Genomic DNA, 20,240 nt, shown 5'->3' on the forward strand with positions numbered 1-20,240 from the left:
TAGTGTGGAGAAGTGTGGGACGAGGGAGAGGGGGTTGGTGAGGATGGTTCATTGAAGGAAAGGGCCGAGTGCGTGCTCCCCCCGGGCGAGAAGGCCGTATCAAGGGACCCCTCCGGAGGCCGGGAGCGTGTCCGCGCTGGGAGGGGTGGCATAAGAGTCTGGCCAGTCGCCAGCGGACTCCACGTGGACGAAGCACGCTCGTCTAGCGACCGAGGTGGACCAAGGTCGTCGTCGCTGCCACGAGCGGTTGCCAGTCCCCAGGTCGTCGTCTGGAGAACCGCGAGGAGAAGCGCAATGAGCCAGCTGCCCGTCCTTCTGTGGACGCTGCTCTCGAGCATGCGCGAGGATGTCTGCTATCTCCCGCCTGAGCTCCGGGCCGAGATCCGCGGCTACAGGCCGCTGGTCCAGAGCATCTTGTCCGAATTTGTCGCAGGTGCGGAAAGCGGCAGTACGTACGCAGACCTGGCCTACTTCGCCGACAAGTTCGGTCACAGGGTGGTTGGCTCCGCAAGTCTGGAAGACGCTATAGACCACCTGGTGAGCGTGCTCCGCCACGCCGGGCTGGACCATGTGGCGGCCGAGCCTGTCCACACGCCGGTGTGGTCTAGGGGCCCGGAGAAGGTGACCGTGGTGTCCCCGCGTGTCCTGGAGATGGACGTCCTGGGGCTCGGAGGCTCGGTGTCGACGCCACACGCGGGGATCACCGCCCGAGTCGTGGTCGTCGAGTCATTTGAAGAACTGGAAAGACGCGGCCACGAGGTCAGTGACGACTTGAGACGACTTAATCGTCGCGATATTTTACAATACAACATTTATTTGCATGTTATTATTCAGCTTAAATATTCATCCCATATGAACCTGTGCTCGCTTGTGCTTATGACTGACATATTCTTCTGTATTGTTATTAGACAAGTATGTAACTTGCATAAGGACGCACCATTTTCAAATAAACTGATTTTTTAGCGCCAGAAAAAAATAGAGTTAGTCTATTCTACTAATTCATTTAACGGCAGTAATGTACTATCGGGGAAAAATGAAATGCGAACAGAGGAGCGCGTGGCTCGCGGTACAGGCTGCGCCGCCTGGAAGTGAACCTAGAGGCGAGGGTGCGTGGCCTACTTCGATGTGTTCACGCCCTTGGATTGGCGCTCCCCCAGCTTCTGCAGTGCGCCTCTCAGTGCGCTGAAAGCTATCACCGCTATCTGTGCTGGCTCAGCGCGTGCGATGCAAAGAAGCTCGCCGCACTCGCCGAGCAGGCAAAGATAGCGGTGACAGCTTTCAGCGCACTGAGAGGCGCACTGCCGAAGCTGGGGGAGCGCCAATCGAAGGGCGTGAACACATCGAAGTAGGCCACGCACCCTCGCCTCTAGGTTCACTTCCAGGCGGCGCAGCCTGTACCGCGAGCCACGCGCTACTCTGTTCGCATTTCATTTTTCCCCGATAGTACAACATATGCTAGATTTTGGCACTGCATGCGTCACGTCGTTAAATACAGTTTAGATTATAGAAGCGAACCAGTGTTCGAAGGGTAGTTTTACTATGTTCAAGTATTCATGTTTTTTGACAGCTTCTTTTGTATTTTGCGGGATGATATTTTATTCTGTAATTCTTCGGGTAATTCATTAAAAATATGGGTTTATAATCATTCCTTATGGCCTCTCCATATTTGGTATAACAAAATGTTTCAAGAACTTTTCTATTTGATCTTAGCGTTCTTCAATTAGCAATTTCCACGTAATGTTTGTTGTTATTTCTTTAGATTATAATATAATATTTCATGTGGTCCCTAAAACTCAACAATGTAAGTTCTTTATGAATATAGTTTTGCAGAATAGTGTCTACAGTTAGCTAGCCCATGTTTTTTTATCCTTTTTTGGATCTAATCTATTTTAGTTGTATATATTTGACACAGTATCCGTAGCCTGTTATTCCACATTTAAACGAAGATTTCCCAGTAATGGTATATCATTCTTCGCATAGATCGTGGGACGCGATCTTGTATCTGATATACCTGCGTCATTAACGTCTTTAACTTTCTACATATTTGTTTTGCGTTAATAGTCCAGTTAATATATTTGTTCAAGTGCATCCCTAGGGATTGGAAATTATCTGAGTATTTCAGTGGAACACATGAGCAATTATGGCGATTCTGATTATGCATTTCTATATGCAGTGTAGTTAGGATTTTTTTCCCTTGTCGAGTCTTTGAAGCAGATTACTTGTATTTAGGAACGTTTACAATTATATATTTTTCGGTTCGATTGTGGTAATTTTTTTTAAATGTCTGCTTGTATCGTCTTTACAGCTACCTTTTAATTTGTGTACATATGCTACTTCTCCTTAGTAAGCAATTTAATATAACTTAATTTTTAATTTGACTTCAGCTTTCTCGTCAATGTAAAAATAAAAAAAAAGTATTGAACAGGGTTTCTGTGTCTTGCGATACCCGCTTCTTGACTTCGATTTATCTGCTATATTTTGGGTCTACTAGTTCTATATTATACCTGTCATTAAGATAATTCTGGAATAAGTTAGGCATCTTTCTCCGAATACGAATAGTTTGTTATCTATCTAGCAATGAATTATGACATATTGATTCAAGGGCCCTAGCAATGTTTTTTAATTAAGCTATATAAAATATTTACTTAAGTCGGTATTTTGTTTTACAGTCAAAATATGTTCTAACTGGCCACTGGTTCCTATATGATCCCTGAATCCGGAATGCGTGCTAGTTAATAGATTATATTTTCGAACATTGCTCCGATGATTTTAGTAATACATATTTTTTTTCAACATATATTTCATCACCGACAGTTTCCATATTTGTTGATAATTAGGTAGTTTACTTTTTTCGGATTTTTGTGTCTTGACCAATCAGGGGATACTTTCTTCTATCCCCTGCGATATTCGCAGGGGATACAACCGATATTCTCAAATTTCTTGGGAATATCGCTAATAGAAAAATCAATATTTGTGTAATTGTATTGGTGCTGATTTTAATATATTCATCTGGTAATTATTATATCTACCTCTTGTCTGGTCCAACACCACTCATTCATTTGTCTTAAAAGTTTTAACAATTTCAATCAAATCCCCGTCATTCATATCCGCGACAATATTAATTACTATTTCTTGTCTGATTGCTTCGTTTTTCTATTTTCATGTCCGGGTCACGGTGCCTTTCTTTGGATTGTTGGGTGCCATGCTTATAATCCATTTTTGGCACCAATTTAGAAAGTTACTAGCAATCGTAGCATTGACATTTTCTCTTTAGTACCGTAAACGACTGGGAATGATTTGGTTTGACAGTCAATAGCGTAGATGGCGAAATTTTACACTTCTTGCCTTTTTTGATGACTTTCAACTGGACGTGTCGTTTCCTTTCTTGTCTCTAATCGGTCATGGCAATCGAGGGCCATGACCGCTCACGTCTGCGCTGCGTGTTGTGCGCTAGCAAGTGTCCTTTCTTTGTGTGATTCACTTTTTAGTTCGATTTTCTTTTTAGAGTTTTAAATGATATATTATTGAAGACATCCCTCCCTGACATGAAACATATGGCACGAGTCGAGAGCGGCAGGAATCTTTTGAGGGTGCACATGTGAAGGTCCCAGAACATGATAGCATCCCAACAGACAAGGAACACGTCCTCCGCATACCCCGGCCTCTTGCACAGAAAAACCCTGGCCCCATAATAAAAAAAAAATTCGTTTTGCACTGAAAACACACAAAAAAGAAAATAAAAAACGAATGAGTCGTTAGTGTTTCATACAGCAAGAGTTCAGTCTGCCAGAACATGGCGACATTGTTACCCAGTTTAGATAAGCAATTTAGCTAGTGCAGTGCGACCGCTAGCCTTTAGTCTTTTAAAGTTGCACCACGTACTATTGATACACGACCGCACGCCGGTACGATGCTCGTTCAGATTGAAACGGGCAGGGGTGAGGATTAGACACAGGTTCCCTGGGTTTGGCAGCGCGAGCTTTCGCTTTATGTAGTCAGTGACTCTAGTATGCGCCATCAAGCTGGGTCACCGACCCCCCCCCCCCCCACACACACACACACAGTGCCAATGAAGTATTTTACGGCAGCATCGTAATGTGCAGTTAGAAACAAACAATAATGATTTTACAGATTCATGAAATACATTTTTATTCACGCGGTTCAACAGATAACACAAAAAAAGCGATACAGTGGAACGGGAAACAGGCTTCCAGCAAGGCCTAGTGAGCAACGCTTTCGTTTGACGGAGCTGATATATAATTACTCCTTTAAAAATCGCAAATAAGAAATTGGTATGCGCTAACATCCTCTCTGGGGAAGCCAGTTACTTTGCCACTTTCTAAACAACCATACTTTAACAAGAGTCCTGAGAAAAGGGTCAGCCTAGTCTCGTAAAAAGGGAAAAAAAAAGAACACGAAACAATGGTCCTATGAAAAAATGCGACGACGTCAACCAGGTATCACTGGGCGAAATAGGTTATTTCGTCTGTTTCTTTCCCACGTATACTTTCATATGTAGACAGTCATTGTACGGTGCATGCACAGCAAACGTACACGAGAGCAGTGCAGAACCTGTAGCAGGTACAAAGTATCCGCCATAACGAATAAATTACACACCGTTGCCCACGCGGAAAACAAAATCGTGGCCACCCCACTTTGAGGCTTTAACACTCATCTCCTCTATTTTGCTACGCCAAATCTCGTTGCTTTTATGGTAGTTGTTTTAATCTGCTCCTATTAATATAACAGGCTCTGAGGCCACTGAACACTTTGAAACGCACGCAAATTCACGTTCCAGCGTCCGTACCAGATCCCGGAACATTTCACTCAGTTCAATGCACAGGTCTTTTTGGGCGCAGAAGTTTCTATGCACTTGAACAGCTGCTGAGATGCCCTGTTGGTTGTTAAAAAAAAAAAAAAAAAAAAAAAAAACACATCATCATCTGCGTACACTGTTATTTTAAAATCGCATGAATAAAAAAAAAAAAAGAGAAAAAGAACAACAACAACAACTGGGAAGTGGTCGGTTATCACGAAAAAGTTTGATTGCGCGAACGTGCCCACGACTTCACAGCAACAAATCCTCCAAGAGCTCTGGCTCACGAGTCATTGCATAAGACCGGGGGCTGATCACCACGAGGTTTTGCCTTCTGGTACACCGAACAGCTACGAGCGTACGGAGCACATCGTGCTCCATGTCTGGCCAGGTAACAAACTGGAATAATTTTTCGTAAGTTTTGCTCCCACTGCTTTGTCCTGCCAAGGGATAGTCATGCATGTACCGAATAAAAAGCTTACTTAGCTTCTGGGGTTTCACGATCCGAAACGCAGAGCCATCCGGATCGTCGTCGGCCTGGGGACGTTAGCGCAGCAGGAGGTCGTCGTCGCTCATCAAGTAAGAGTCGAACTCCTTGTCACTTGGGCGGTCAATTGTATTTCTTGCTGCCAGCCAAGCGGATACGCGTTGGCAGACTTCGTCATCCAGCTGCGCCTTGTGAAGCTCCTCGCGGCTCCCCAGTGTACACCCACCGTGAATCTGGCGGGCCCTCGTGCCATGGCCGTGACGGTCACCAAGCCATGGGTATCCTGCGAGTGTTCCTTGAGAAGTGGAGCACTAGAGAGAGTATCAGCAACTTTTTTGGCCTACCCCCGGTAACACACAATAGGGTAGTCGTACTGTTGTAGCGTAAGCGCCCAACGAGCAAGACGTACAGCTGGATTCTTAAGTCCCCTTAGCATAGGCAGCGGCAAGTGATGAGATTGAATCTGGGACGTTGTGCCATCTAGGTATATGTTGAAGCGCTTCAAAGCATGAATAATGGCGAGACATTCATGTTTTTTTGCCACTGTATTTGCGCTCGGCTGGAGTTAGCCTGTGGATTTTGAAAGCAACTGGCCGAAGCACACCGTCATAATCCTGCAGCGAGACAGCACCCAAGCTACAGTCGCTTGCGTCTGTCTCCAGAACGAACGACTTGTTCAAGTGTGAGGTCTGTAAAGGTGCCTTGTCAGTCACGGCTTCTAAAAGGGCTGCGAATGCGCATTGTAGTTGTACGGCCGAACACCACCTGACTCCTTTTTTTAGAAAGTGATTGAGCGGTTGGGATATCCCGGAACAGTGTGGAATGAAATTCTCGGAAAACACAACCATTCCGAGGTATTTTTGTAGGCTCTTTAAGTCATGTGGGCTTGAGCATTTCGTTAGCATGCGCCACTTATCTTCTTTGCGGCAGGGCGTGTCGTTACCCACAACGAATCCAAAGAGGTTCTTGGGTGCGGCCAACTGAACTTTTCCGGGATGAACTTGGAGACCACCATTACGCATTCGCTCGAGTGCTGTGCAAAGGTATTCGACACGCTCCTCAATATTTCCCGAGAAAAAGAAACCAAGTCACCCATGTATGCCATCGCAAATTCGCACTTCAAATTCCCGAGTACAACATTCATCAGGCGTTGAAAGCTGGCTGGACAGTTGAACCCAAACGGCAGTCGGGTGAAGTCAAACAAGGCCCTGCGGCAGATGAAAACAGTTTTTGTAACGTTGGCTAGGAGAATCTAAATCTGAATAAACCAGTGAGTGCAATAAAGCGTTTTAAACAGGGTCGTGTTACCCAGCGCGTACAGTGCGCTGCAATATGAAAGACCCAGTCGGATCGCGTGGCCGAGCCGGTGGCTGGCGGGGACGCTGCAAGCGCCTCGGGTGATTCCATTCAGCTCCGAGGGGAGGACACTCACTCGGGCAGGAAGGCGGGAAGCGCTTAACAGGTTTTGGTTTCGGCTTTACGGCGGAAAGCGCCTCATCCGCGTCTTGCTGCGGCTGCATCACGATTATATGGGAACATCTTTATCCAGTTCACTTACAATTAGTCCGTACTTGTTTTGTGAAAAAGTCTCGAAACAAGCATTGTCATCACGGATTTCGTTGATCAATGTTTTCTGGCGATAATATCAATACGGCCACCACGAAACAAACAAAAATCATAGCTCTATGTACGCGAGATAATATTGGGATAAGATACGTCGAAACTCGGATCTTGTCCTTAGAAGGACGGCACGGATCACGCCCTTCGACAAGGCCAGAATAATCGCGCTGGCCCAGATGGGGTTGTAGCAGGCAGCAATCGAGGCAAAAGTCGGCCATGCACAAAAATTTGTGCAAAGGTGGAAAAAAGCCTAACGACAGAAAGGAAGGATTGCAGATGCCTTGCAAGCCAGGCACTCAAGGACCACAACAAAGCACCAAGACATGCTGATTGTAGTGGACATGGTTGACAACCGGTTGACATGGTTGACAACCTTGAGGCAACTGAGGGCGGAGTTGTCTGTTAGCGTATCGAAAGCGACGATAGCGAGATGTCTGTGATGTTTGTTCGAACGAATGGATTGATGATAATGGTCGTACCGCTTATACCGGTCTGTAGCTTTTACCCTATGGCCTATACACCAAAATGATTATATATAGTCACCAATGAGAAGTGATGAGGCGATAATAACTGAAGAAACTACACGTTTAATCGGGTGACATTGTGCCCCCAAAAAATAAAAAAGGAGACAGAAGGTAACAGCAGAGCGTCGCGAGTGTCGAAGTCGGCGTCAGAGCAGAGTCGAACGCTGGGGCGAAATTGACGCGACAAGGTCGCGGGCAGCCTCTTATCTAGAGTGAGTCACTTTTTCTCAGATTCGGCAGAGAAGGTCCGAGCGTAGCGCGCTCGGGGCGAGAATGAACATGCACTTTCTAGAACAACAAAAGCAGGGATAAACGATAGGAGTTATGTCCGGAGCAAGAATAAACGAGAACCTTCAACAAGTCCATCACCCTGCGCGCGGCATTATCCCCCCCTTTAAAAGCGCATCGTCCCGATACAGCACAAACCGAAAATATAAATCCACAACAAAGAGACAGTAGCATCACGAGCCACGGTTCACGGTTTGACGAGAGCCCAAAGTTCTATCGTCCGTAATACGGTTTGATGCGCACGACGTCGACTACTTCGGTTTGACGTCGTCTTGATGGTCGAGTTCCGTCGGGAAGCACCTCGTAGTTTAAGTCCCCGAGACGGCGAAGAACCTTGTAGGGTCCAAAGTAGCGCTTGAGAGGCTTCTCGTTGACACCGCGGCACCGTATTGGTGTCCACACCCATACCCGGTCTTCGGGATGAAAGTGGGCGTCACGCCGGCGAAGATTGTAGCGGCCGGCGTCGATATGTTGCTGGTCTTGAATCCGTAGTCTGGCTAGCTGGCGGACCTCTTCTCCCCGTTGAGAAACCGGCACCATGACAGAACAGCACACGACAAAACAGCACGCGTCAAAACAGCACAGTCAAAACAGCACTCGCCGAAACGGCACAGCGTCAAAACAGCACGGCGACAAAACAGCACGCGTCAAAACAGCACGGGACAAAACAGCACAGCGTCAGAACGGCACAGAGACAGAAGAGCACGTGCCAAAAGAGCACGGCGTAAAAACAGCACAGCGACGAAACAGCACAGCATCAAAACAGGATATCGACAATATAGTTGGGATTTTGCGTTTTCGGTTTTTGTTATTTTGAAATCCGCCGTACTTTTTTATTTTTATTCCAAACAGAAGGTTTCGGTTTTTTACGGTGAATATTTGTAAACTCATAAACTTCTCGGTTCTTTTCGGCTAACTGACGAAAACCAGTATACTTGTGAAAAGGCAATGTTTAAAGGCGCTTGTTCAAAATGTATAGGGAGTAAACCAGGTACTGGTTTTCTTATTTGTTTCTGTCTGTGACAGCAAACGCGACCTGTTCTGCAAGACGCACTGGGGCCCTATCGTGATCTGACATTCTCGTCGTGTGCTCGTATTTGTACACAGGACGAGCATGAGTTTCACTACCACTTCGGTCGGAGAGGCAAATATCAAAATCCAGACATTTGCAAGCACTGTACTCAATGCGTTTTCCCCCCCATTTTAACAACTGCGAGAGTGGTGAATTCGCGTCGACCACAGAAACGACCATAAATAAAACAATGGTCTTTATGCCCTCCTCTAGTAGTCGGAAGCTACGGCTGTTAAAAAAATGTGCGTCATTTATGGAGGCCCTTGATTTTCATTGTTCTGTTCACGACTAAACTCTCTTCTTTGAACAAAGAATGCGGCACACAAATCCTTATCAGGTGAAAAACCTAGATTTCGTCCTGAAGACCCTTGCGCTCCCGGAGCTTTTGTTGAAAGTTGAACTGATCTCGATTGATCACTCGCCCCTCCAAACGCCCTCGAAAATCCTGACCTTTTCAAGTTAAAACCGAATGCGGAAAAATGAATTCGGCGTACTTTTACCGGTTTTCTTCGGTTTAAGCCGAAAACGCTGAAACCTAAATATAGCGTATGGAGTTAAAGAATGCATGTCTCAAAGTAGGCATTATAAGAAAATGCAGGGTCTAGAACTCTAGATCAGTTCGCCCAAGGCCGACTCGTCGACGGCCAATTGTCGAATCCGTTATCTCGGGAGCAAGTTCGGAGTGGGGAGTATACTCGATGCGGCACATGAAGGCTCCCTGGGCAGTACCGAAGCCCCCACTGGTGCGTATTCTGGCTATTTCTCGAACCGTTCCGCTCATTTCGACGTGCAAGTTTGATGGTGATATCGTCTACAATAAATAAATAAATATCACGGCAGCGTGCTGTCGTTAGTTGTTAAAAAGAATAGAAAGCATGTGTGGCAACGGTGTGCTCAGCCCATGCTTTACGGCAACAACATTGAGGCTTGCTGTTCTGTCGCTGTGCTGTTTTAACGCCGAGCTGTTTTGGCACGTGCTCTACAGTCGCTGTGCCGTTTCGACGCTGTGCCGTTTTGTCACGTGCTATTTTGACGCGTGCTGTTTTGTCGCCGTGCTCTTTTAACGCTGTGCTGTCTTGACGGGTGCTGTTTTGACCGTGCTGTCTTGTCGCGTGCTGTTTTTTTCGTGTGCTGTTCTGTCGCGTTCCCTGAGAAACCACCTGGGTGTCATCGCACCCGTCATCGACTGATTCGTGCGGCAACATGGAGTCTAGCATAGTCGTCACCGTCCAGCCATACACCAGCTGGAAGAAAGAGATTTTGGGGGTTTATGGCGCAATAGCTACGAGGCCATCTGCGCCAAACTAATTTTAGGCTTCATCGTACTATAAAACGGGTTTTATAAACGGATAACCAAGAAGCTAAAATCGGTGTAAAAGGCCAACACTACAAAGAAATTCTACTACTCGTTCAACAGAAACAAGAGGATTCTCTCGCAGAAGGAGAGCAGGATGAAATGGGATATGATATTGAAAACAATTCAGGGAAATGAATGCGGCGCTTGGGCTCAAGGCCGGGGCACTACCACAAGATATGCAAAACAGTGAGCCTATCACCACACTGATCGCAGACCGGTGGATCTTCTCCCGAAAGCAGATACCTATGGGTTATAAATGAGTGTCCGATTCTCAAAAAGCACAACAACGTTTCACGACGTCGGCTCTTGCATGAAGAGTTTTCCCAAATTCCCAAAGCCGGTTTGGTAACATGAAGCTTGGTATCGCACTCCAGGTCGCATTCCAATTGCCAAGAATGAAGAATCGAGGACTTCACCAAGGGCTTAATATCTTGATAGGGTAAACAGGACAGAGAATGTGGAAGGTTACCGGCAGACCCTGCAAGCTTGTCGGCTTCTTCATTGCCTTGTATGCTAATGTGACTGGGTACGCAACAAAATTTTATATTTTGACCTCCACGCAAAGCAGAGTTAAGTTTATATCGAATTTGTTGTTCAAGCATATTTTTAGTATCTTTAAGAGAGCAAACTGCAGGAATCACACTTTGAGAGTCAACAAACAGGACCACCCTCAGTATTTTCCTATTGATAATGCATTCGATCGCCAATGATACCACATAGAGCTCCGCAGTAAAAATGCTGGCAATACAGTCAAGTCGTCGAACCTTCGAGAAGCTTTCAGAATACACAGCGCGACCGACAAAAGAGGAGATCTTGGCACCATCTGTATAAACATGAAGATAACCATCATACTTAGTTTGCAGTTCACCAAACTCTTGCTTAATTACAGCACAGGAAATGCCATGCTTGTTGAACTTCGCGAGAGACCAGTCGGATTCAACTCGCTGTGCTTTCCAAGGTGGAATACCGTTGACTTTCCTAACGAGGCCAACCTGGTCCAGAGGAAGGTGCAGAGAACTGCGAAGATGTTCAATACGAAAGCTTAACGTTGTCACAATGTTTGATTTATTTTCAAAAAGGCGAAATAACCTTGACCTTGTAAAAGAAGAGTACGTCGGATGCTGGGGGTTGGCCAGAATCTCGTAAGCATAAGGTAGACTAAGATATGTACGCCGTTTGTTCAGGGACAGCTCATTAAATTCTGCATACAAACTGAATACGGGCGATGTCCGGAAGGCTCCTGTTGCCAGTCGCAAGCCGAGATAGTGAACTGGGTCCAACATTTTAAGGGCAGAGGGTCGAGCTGATCCATACACTACTGCACCGTAGTTAAGACGGGATCGTACAAGGGAGTTGTATAACTGCAGGATACATTTTCTATCAGACCCCCAAGACTTGTGATATAAAACGTTCAAAAGATTTGTGGACTGAAGGCATTTTCGCTTTAGCGCTTTGAATTGGGAAATAAAGTTAAGCTTTTTATCAAATATTACACCAAGAAATCTGTGCTCCTTTCTAACTGGAATAAGAGTTCCATTTAATTCCAGGGATGGATCGAAAGACAAACCGCGGCGCAAAAAAAAGGCACACAGACCGTTTTTGAAGCAGAGAATCTGAACCCATTTTCGTCGGCCCACTTTGAAAGTTTGTTTTTGGCTAACTGCAACTGACGCTAACAACTGGAAAGGTTACAAGAGGATGATGAGATCTGTATATCATCAGCATAGAGAGAATATCTAATTGAAGGTGGCAGCAGTCGTGTAAGTGAATTTATTGCTAGTAAATATAAAATCACACTTAAAACACCCCCTTGAGGGACTCCGTTTTCTTGAACAGGGGAATCAGATAGGACTAAACCGAGACAAACTTGAAAAGTCCTGTCCATCAGATATTCCTTTATGCATCGGAGCATACGGCCACGGATATTACAGGCATACAGGTTTCGGAGAATCCCATATCTCCACGCTGTGTCATATGCCCTTTCTAAGTCGAAAAAAACTGCAACACAGTGCTGCCTGTTTACAAATGCTTCGCGTATCACAGTTTCCAGGCGCACTAAGTGGTCAAGGGTAGATCGACCTTGGCGGAATCCACACTGATTATTATAAAAGACCCTCTGGCTTTCTAACATGTATACCAGTCGCCTGTTTATAAGCCTTTCAAACGTTTTCTCGAGACAGCTCGTCAGGGCAATTGGGCGATAACTAGATGGTTGTGAGGGATCTTTATTCGGTTTTAGAAGGGGGATGATATGTGCATGTTTCCAAGCCTGAGGGAAACATGCCTTTTCCCACAAAAGATTAAAAATGAGGAAAAGGTTTACAAGGGATTCTGAAGAAAGGTGGCGAACATTTCATAGTGAATTTTATGAAGCCCAGGGGCAGAGAGTTTAGTGACATCAAGGGCCATCTTAAAGGGAAGCTGAAGAGCTTTTCGAAAAAAATGAGTTAATGGTTGATTCTGACGTGTTTGTGCCTGCTGAGTCCAAATATCACAACCATTTGACCCAAAATAATCCCCAAACGCGAAAAAAAGCGAAGAAATCAGAAGCGATCGCCGCAGCGGCACGCCATTGGCTAGCCACGCGTGACGCGCCACTACGTCATAAAAGGACCATCTCGATTCTCGTTTGCTCCGTCGCTTGCGGAAGTTGCCGTGCGCCGGGTCTTCTGCTCTTGTAAATCGGGTTCGGCTTCTGATTTTTCGAAACCTTTCGGTGGATCCGAAAGAGGAATGTGTCCAAACGACCCTCGACGTGACATAGTACGCGTTTCTGCCTTTGGCGAAGTAGGAAAATGACCCCCCGCAGTAATAAACACAGAGACGAGGAACCGCTTGCGCGGACGCGAGCGACATGGCCGGCTTTGTACCTCCAGGAACGTACTGACCGCTACTTATTGTAACCTAAAACGTTGACAATAAACGGAGTGCTATTGACGGGACGCCTCGAGCCGGATTAGCATGATCCTTCCCAAAACGGTCGTCAGAGGACAGGAATTCTGCACACATCGGCCTTCGTGCTTGCCAGCTGCTGGACGCGTGAGCGTGCAGACTGCATTGTTCATCAAGGCTGAAGTGGTTTGAAGGGATAGTATAATCGGCTTCGGGCGACGGGAGAGCTTCCCCTGAGATGAGACGGGTGATAAAATTGGGTCGCCGTTCTGCCAACGCCATGTCCTTGGGCACTATGCGTATAACTGCGCAAAGGTCCATCCTTGTCATAGCAGTACCCTCTGTTGCATTTAGTTTGTTTGCCGCAAACTAAAGCGGAGATGTGTGCCCGCACCCCTTAATTTTATGTCGAATTCGTTAAAGCTTCCTGGGCCTCTACATTCGCATACTTTTACCAAGATTTGTTGACTGCATCACACCGCCACTAAGCATTATCATCGTCCGATCGCATTTCTACTGCACAAAGAATTGTTGCATTACAGAAACATTATACGGAAAACACCGCGTAACTTCTAAAAAAAGAACTCAATTCAGAACAGAAGGTCACATGCTTTGTATTTCCACAAGGCTCTCCTGAAGAGAATATGAACCTTTGGAAGGAAAATTTAACACAATTTAGGTTTACGTTTAAAAATTATGTGACCTCAAATAATGTCAGCAACTGTAAAAAAAAAGTTTATGCTAAAACAAGTTGCACCGTGAAAGTCGCATTATGAATTGCATGATTACTTGTTAGAGCAAGCCCTCCTCTCCCAAGTGACTGGGTAGCCGAGTAGATTAAAAGCAAAAGAAAATAATCTTGGGCTACCCAAGATTGTTGTCTTTTGTTTCCCAGATTTCCCGGAACGAAGTCGGTCTGGAAATTATGGTAACTTCAACAATATAAGAAACCAACACTAAACACTAATATAAGGTGGTTAACACGAGAGAGCGAATAGAAACCCGCTATTCGGCTAAATGATCACGGCTTTTCTAGCACACTGCACAATTCTAATAACGTAATAGTTTTTTTCTAGAACAGTCGACCTACAATTCCTAGCCAGTTACGTTTCCTCTTGGCTTGTGACTTTTAATGCGCTGAATTGCCTTTGTACTTTCAAAGATGATCGGCAGAGCGTCGGATTCAGGCGAGCCTTCTCCAGACCCAAACCCATACGTACATAGTTTTCATATGCGCCGTCCGAAACACATTTCGAACAAAAAACGGTGTACTTGCTCAAACCCACCCACCCCTTTAAAATCTCGGTGACGAAGTGGAAAAGACAGTAAGCGGGAAAAACAATTGCGACGAGCGCTGTTCGTGAAAGTTGGCGGCTACACAGGAGTACGGCATCGTGCGACACAGCACAAGTTACTTGGTTCGGTGCCACGAGAATTCCGCAAACCCGTGAACAAACAAGAAAACAATCAACACGACAGGCGATTGAGTCAATGGCATGACCACTCAAGGGATAAAAGCAAGCGCTATGCAGCGGCAGAACGACGGCGGCTCAAGAAGACACTAGCAGCTACGAGGAAAGCGCGGCCATCCGCGGCGGGGTCCCCCAGCGGGTCCTTTTGTGACGCCGGCTGTCGGGCTTCCTCCTCTCTCCCCTTTCCCTCTGCTTCGGAGAGGCGTGGCTTCGGCGCTCCTTTGAAGGCGCTTTTCCGGTTAATCCGCGCAGAAAATGACCAAACGAATACGATATTCGTGATGGGTGAGGTCTCGTTAACTAGGTTCAGGTGTTTTTTCTCATCTTTAAAACCGCTTCAGCTTCCCTTTAAGCTCGCATCCCGTAAAAGGTTGGTTATAAGATGCTGAATTTTCTCCCGACATGACAAGTTTTTGTCGCTCCGCACAAGCTTTCAACTGCACAATGGTAACACTGTAGTTGGCCGAACTAGATGCATTATAAGAATGTTCCCCGAGTATATTACCAATGTCTCTTAGTGATGAAGAAGGAGCATTAAACATCGGAATAGGAAAGCACCTATAATCTCCATGCACTTTCCGATATCTGTCCCAGGCCTCTTTGGCCAGAACAAAACTAGTTAGAGAAGAGAGATACTTCATCCGCGACTTCCGCTTTGCTTGCTTCCTATCCAACGAGCCTTAGCTTTTTGTCGCTTGAACTCAACAAGGTTGCGTGAAGTAGGGTATCTGCGAAATCGACCCCACGCCCTATTCTGGTCTGTCCGGGTTGTGGCACACTCCTCATTCCACCACGGTTTGCATTTTTTGGGTATATTACCAGATGTTTGTGGAATGGACTGCTGAGCAGCCCTTAGTTTCTCAGTCATATAAAGAGTAGCGTTCTCAGGGGACATAGAAGAAGGAATCGAAGGATCTAAAGTGGAGTGAAGATTAAAAAGCGTCCAGTCAGCCTTGGCTAACTTCCACCTAGGGTCTCGCTTTAAAAGATTAGGCAATGGGATGGTGCTCTATAAAATAACTGGATAGTGATCACTTCCTAAGGGGTTATGAAGAACCTTCCAGGAAAAGCAAGGAAGTAATGAAGGTGAAGCAATAGAAAGGTCAATGGATGTGAATGAGTTGTGTGCCGCACTAAAAAAAGTTGGCTCTCTCCCGTTAAGAAGGCACAGCCCAGAAGACAATAAAAGACGCTCAATTACACCACCACGGGAGTCCTGACGGATACTATTCCACATGGGATAATGAGCGTTAAAATCGCCTACAATTAAAAAAAAAAGGATGAAGAAGCTGTCCTAAAAGTCCCTCTAGCTCTTGAAGATTCAAAGGAACATTTGGTGGCAGCATAAAAAAACAACTGTTACAAGGCGGTCCACGAGGAGACGCACTGCAACAGCTTCCAGTGGCGTGCAAAGTGGGACTTGAGAGCAAGCGAATCCACTCTGCACAACCACTGCAACACCACCAGAAGAAGGGGAAGCAGGACGGTCTTTCCTAAAAACTTGATGATGTTTTAAAATGTTAAAAAAAATTGACTGAAGGTGGGTTTCTTGCAAAGCAAGAGCGATGGCCCGAAGCTCATCCATGAAATAGTTAACATCATCAGTATTTCTTAAAATACCGCAACAGTTCCACTGCATATAATGTAACTTCGCCATCTATTAAAAAGTGTGTAAATATGTAAATATATGATGAGTGAAACATAGTAAGATGTATAAAACCATGGAGAGCTAACGAATATTAAGAAGATATGGCCAGAATACGACTACTGACGGGGTTATCATTTGGGCGGTACTACAGGCTGTTTTTTTTTTTGGATCTGCGGGAGGGCGTCTCTCATTCCAGGCCATCCTGGTCAGACCCAGAAGTGGACAGAGTGTCAACATCTGTTGGCATCTCCCCCTCCTGAGAAATGTCCATTGTAGTAGATACGGAGCTTGTCCGGCCTGGTCCACGAGGGAAGCAAGCCCCGACCACGGCCGGCTGGATTAGAGGTGGACGAACTGGACAAGGGGTCACCCGAGCTCGTCTTGTCCCCTCCTTTCACTGGAGCTGCATGGGCTCCATGCTGCTCCTTTGCTAGGGGGGCCCTCTCCAGTGAGCAAGAGCGAGAAACACGCTTCTTCTCGCTAGGAGGGGACCTAGGAGAGGGGGAAGGCGCGGCTGTTGCCGGCCTGTCATGGGAAAGAGGGGCAGCACGCGTGCTACCACCAGGGACTGGGGGAAGCTGCTGCTGGCCCTGTTGGGGAGCTGGAGCCCTGAGGTCGGCCGCCAAGATCTCGGGAGAGACCTGGGTGGCCTTAGACTCCGAGCGTGGTGCTGGGCCCCTGCGCACCACGTCGGCAAAACTCCGCATCGACACAAAGGAGAATCGCTTCTTAGCTTCTAAATAAGATAGGTTCTCCTTCACTTTAGTATTAAGAACGTCTTTTTCTTGTTTCCACGAGGGACAGGTACGATAGTAAGCGGGGTGTGGTCCACCGCAATTAACGCAGTGGGCCACAGCTTCCTCACAAATGTCAGAAACATGGCCCTGACTGCCACTCTTTGCACACGTCTCCTTCCCTCGGCAGCTGCGTGCTCCATGACCAAAACGTCGGCAACGGAAGCACCGCTGGGGGTTGGGGACGTAAGGGCGAATGCGGCAGTTCAGGTATCCTGCTTTGACGGTCTCTGGGAGTGTGTGCTTTTCAAAGGTCAGACTAACATGTTTTGAAGGAACCTGTTCACCATTTTTTCGAAACATGTTACGTTTGACAACGACAATGCCAGAACTTACACAAGTGAAGAAGAACTCCCTCGAGGAGTTCTTCACTTGTGTACAAAAAGTCATCCTCAGAGAGGACTCCACGAATGGTGTTAAGTGTGCGATGAGAACTCACCGACACCTTTATGTCAACAATGGTGGTCAAGTTCAGGAGTGCTTCGCTTTGTTTTTTTTTTTTTGTGTTTAGCTCCACAAGGAGGTCTTCAAAGCACAGTTTTTTGGCCTTGTAGGAAAACCCTACAAGGTGCTCTAGAACTTTGGCGACAATGAATGGTGACACCTTTGCAACTGTCTTGTGTTCATGAAGAGAGTGAACAGCAAAAACTTTCTGAAGGATTTTATCTCGGGATCTTTGTCAATGATTTTGTGTTCAAGGCAACGCCTCTTAAGGGCATGCCCTGAACGGGGCTTAGACGGGTGGGGCGCCATAGGAGGGCAAAGAGTGTTCAGAATCCGGGGTGCACCGCCCACCACCGAGCCCAACAAAGGGTTATGTAACGCACCATAACAAGGGTTTGGCTGGAGACGTTACGCTAACCGTGCTGCTGGGAAACTATACCCAAGTATGAGTCAAGACAGAGGTCTATTGCCTCCCAAGGTTCGCCCTTGCCGCCAAAGAGGGGTGAAAAGGGAGTAAGAGAAATGAGAGAGAAGTAAAAGAAGCAGGAAAGGTAAAGGTGAAAGATTGGAGGGGACAGCAGAAGAAAAGGCGACTAGACTGAATCATCCTGGTCAGGCCTTACCAGGACTCCCGTCTACGAGAAGCGGGGGCCGAAGTAGTGTATTGCCTCACCCGGGGGCCTCGAAGGATTCAAACCTACGCCGGGCTCGGCTCAACCACCAGGATGCTCTTTTCCTCGGACACGGGAAAGCCACGCACAGCCAGACGTGGGCGGGCGAACCCGCATGGCTCGGGGTCCGTGGTGACGCCACCCACCAAACACCTGCTTTCACAGGTGCCCCCTGCGGGGACCAACTGGAAGGGCCTTACTCCTGTGGTTTCTTGCACTGCTGTGTTGTAAGCGAACGTGACGTAGGGCAGCACTTCGTCCCAGGTTTTGTGCTCCATGTTGACGTACATAGAGACCATGTCGGCGATTGTTTTTGTTGAGTCGCTCCGTCAACCCGTTGGTCTGCGGATGGTATGCAGTTGTTGGACGGTGGTCCGCGTGGCTTAGACGAAGGATCTCTTGGGTCAACTGTGCCATGAACGGTGACCCTCGGTCTGTGATCAGGACTTCGGGGGCGCCATGCCGGAGGACGATGGACTCGATGAAGAATTTGGCGACTTCGAAAGCAGTCCCCGACGGAAGGGCTTTCGTCTTGGCGTAACGAGTACGAAAATCGGTGGCGACGATTATCCAGCGGTTCCCCATCGTTGACGGTGGAAAAGTACCCAACAAATCCATTCCAATTTGCTGGAAGGGCTTGGTTGGCGGGGTAATTGGCCGAAGGAGACCTGCTGGCTTTGACGGCGGTTTCTTGCGTCGCTGGCACTCATGGCACGATCGTGTGTAGAGATGGACGGTCTTCGGAAGCTTGGGCCAGTAGTATTTTTCACGCATTCGGGCTAGTGCCCGGCCGTAACCAAGGTGTCCTGAAGTCGGGTCGTCGTGGCAGGCCTGAAAAATCTCTTCTCGAAGACTGGTAGGGACTACCAGAAGCCTCGGCGAATTACTGGTTCAGAACTTTGTCTTATAAAGCACACCTCGTCGAATAGTGAAGGTCGGCAGGGCTCGTGAAAAGATACGAGGAACGGGACTTCCTCGTCCTTCTAGATGCTCAATCAGATCGCGCAGCTCAGGATCGTCTCGTTGGAGCCCTGCCATGTCGTTGGTGTCTACGGCACCTAGAAAAAAATCGTCGTCATCGTCGTCGACGCCGGCAATGGCAGGTTCGACTGGAGCCCTAGACAAACAGTCAGCATCATTATGCTTGCGGCCGGACTTATGCACAATGGTTACGTCGAATTCCTGCAGTCGAAGACTCCAGCGGGCGAGGCGTCATGAGGGATCCTTGAGGTTTGCGAGCCAGCAGAGCGTGGTGGTCTGTGACAACGCGAAACGGGATCCCGTACATGTACGGACGGAACTTTGTTATCGCCCAGACGACAGCAAGGCATACTTTGTCGGTCTTTGAATAATCTTGTTCTGCCTTAGACAGCGCCCGGCTTGCGTAAGCGATTACTGTCTCTGTTCCTTCCTGTCGCTGAACGAGTACCGCACCGAGACCGGTATTGCTGGCGTCCGTGTGGATTTCAGTCTACGCCGACTGGTCAAAATGTCCCAGGATAGGAAGCGACTGGAGCCTTCGCTTGAGTTCGTCGAACGCTTGTTCTTGCTCCTCTCCCCACTGGAACTGCACGTCTTCTTTCGTCAGATGCGTCAGCGGTGCTGAAATTTGCGCAAAGTCATGAACGAAACGTCTGTAATAGGCGCACAGCCCAAGGAATCTTCGAACGGCCTTCCTCTCTGATGGCTTCGGGGAACCGGCGACAGCGGACGTCTTTGCAGGATCAGGGCTTACACCCTGAGCACACACGACGTGGCCCAAGTATTTCAGCTCACCATAGGCGAACCGACACTTGGAAGGCTTGAGTGTCAGCCCAGCAGCCTTAAAGGCCCGTAGCACGGCTCGCAGTCCTCTCAGGTGCTCGTCGAATTCGCTTGCGAACACCACAACATCGTCAAGGCAGACGACACAGCTTTGCCATTTCAAGCGGGAAAGGACGGTGTCCATAACGCGCTGGAAGGTTGCCAGGACTGTGCACAGCCCGAACGGCATTACTTTAAACTCATACAGTCCGTCCGGCGTGACGATGGCCGTCTTCTCACGATCTCGTTCGTCGACCTCAATCTGCCAGTACCCGCTCTTTAAGTCCATCGACGAAAAGTATCGGGCGTGGCGCAGCCGGTCCAGGGTGTCGTCAATGCGGGGCAGTGGATA

General features: G+C 47.4%; 1 protein-coding gene across 1 annotated transcript in view; it reads left to right on the forward strand.

Moving 5' to 3' along the window:
* Positions 1 to 294: 294 nt before the first annotated feature.
* The window catches only part of LOC8037542 (carboxypeptidase Q), a 90,067-nt gene continuing 70,121 nt past the window's right edge, over positions 295 to 20,240 (forward strand). The window contains exon 1 of the mRNA XM_029967790.3: positions 295 to 759. Coding sequence (XP_029823650.2) covers positions 295 to 759 — 465 coding nt within the window. The remainder of the gene's footprint in view (positions 760 to 20,240) is intronic.

Source organism: Ixodes scapularis, unplaced genomic scaffold (assembly GCF_016920785.2).
Source record: "Ixodes scapularis isolate PalLabHiFi unplaced genomic scaffold, ASM1692078v2 PGA_scaffold7__128_contigs__length_106722199, whole genome shotgun sequence".
Classification (NCBI taxonomy): Eukaryota; Metazoa; Arthropoda; class Arachnida; order Ixodida; family Ixodidae; genus Ixodes; species Ixodes scapularis.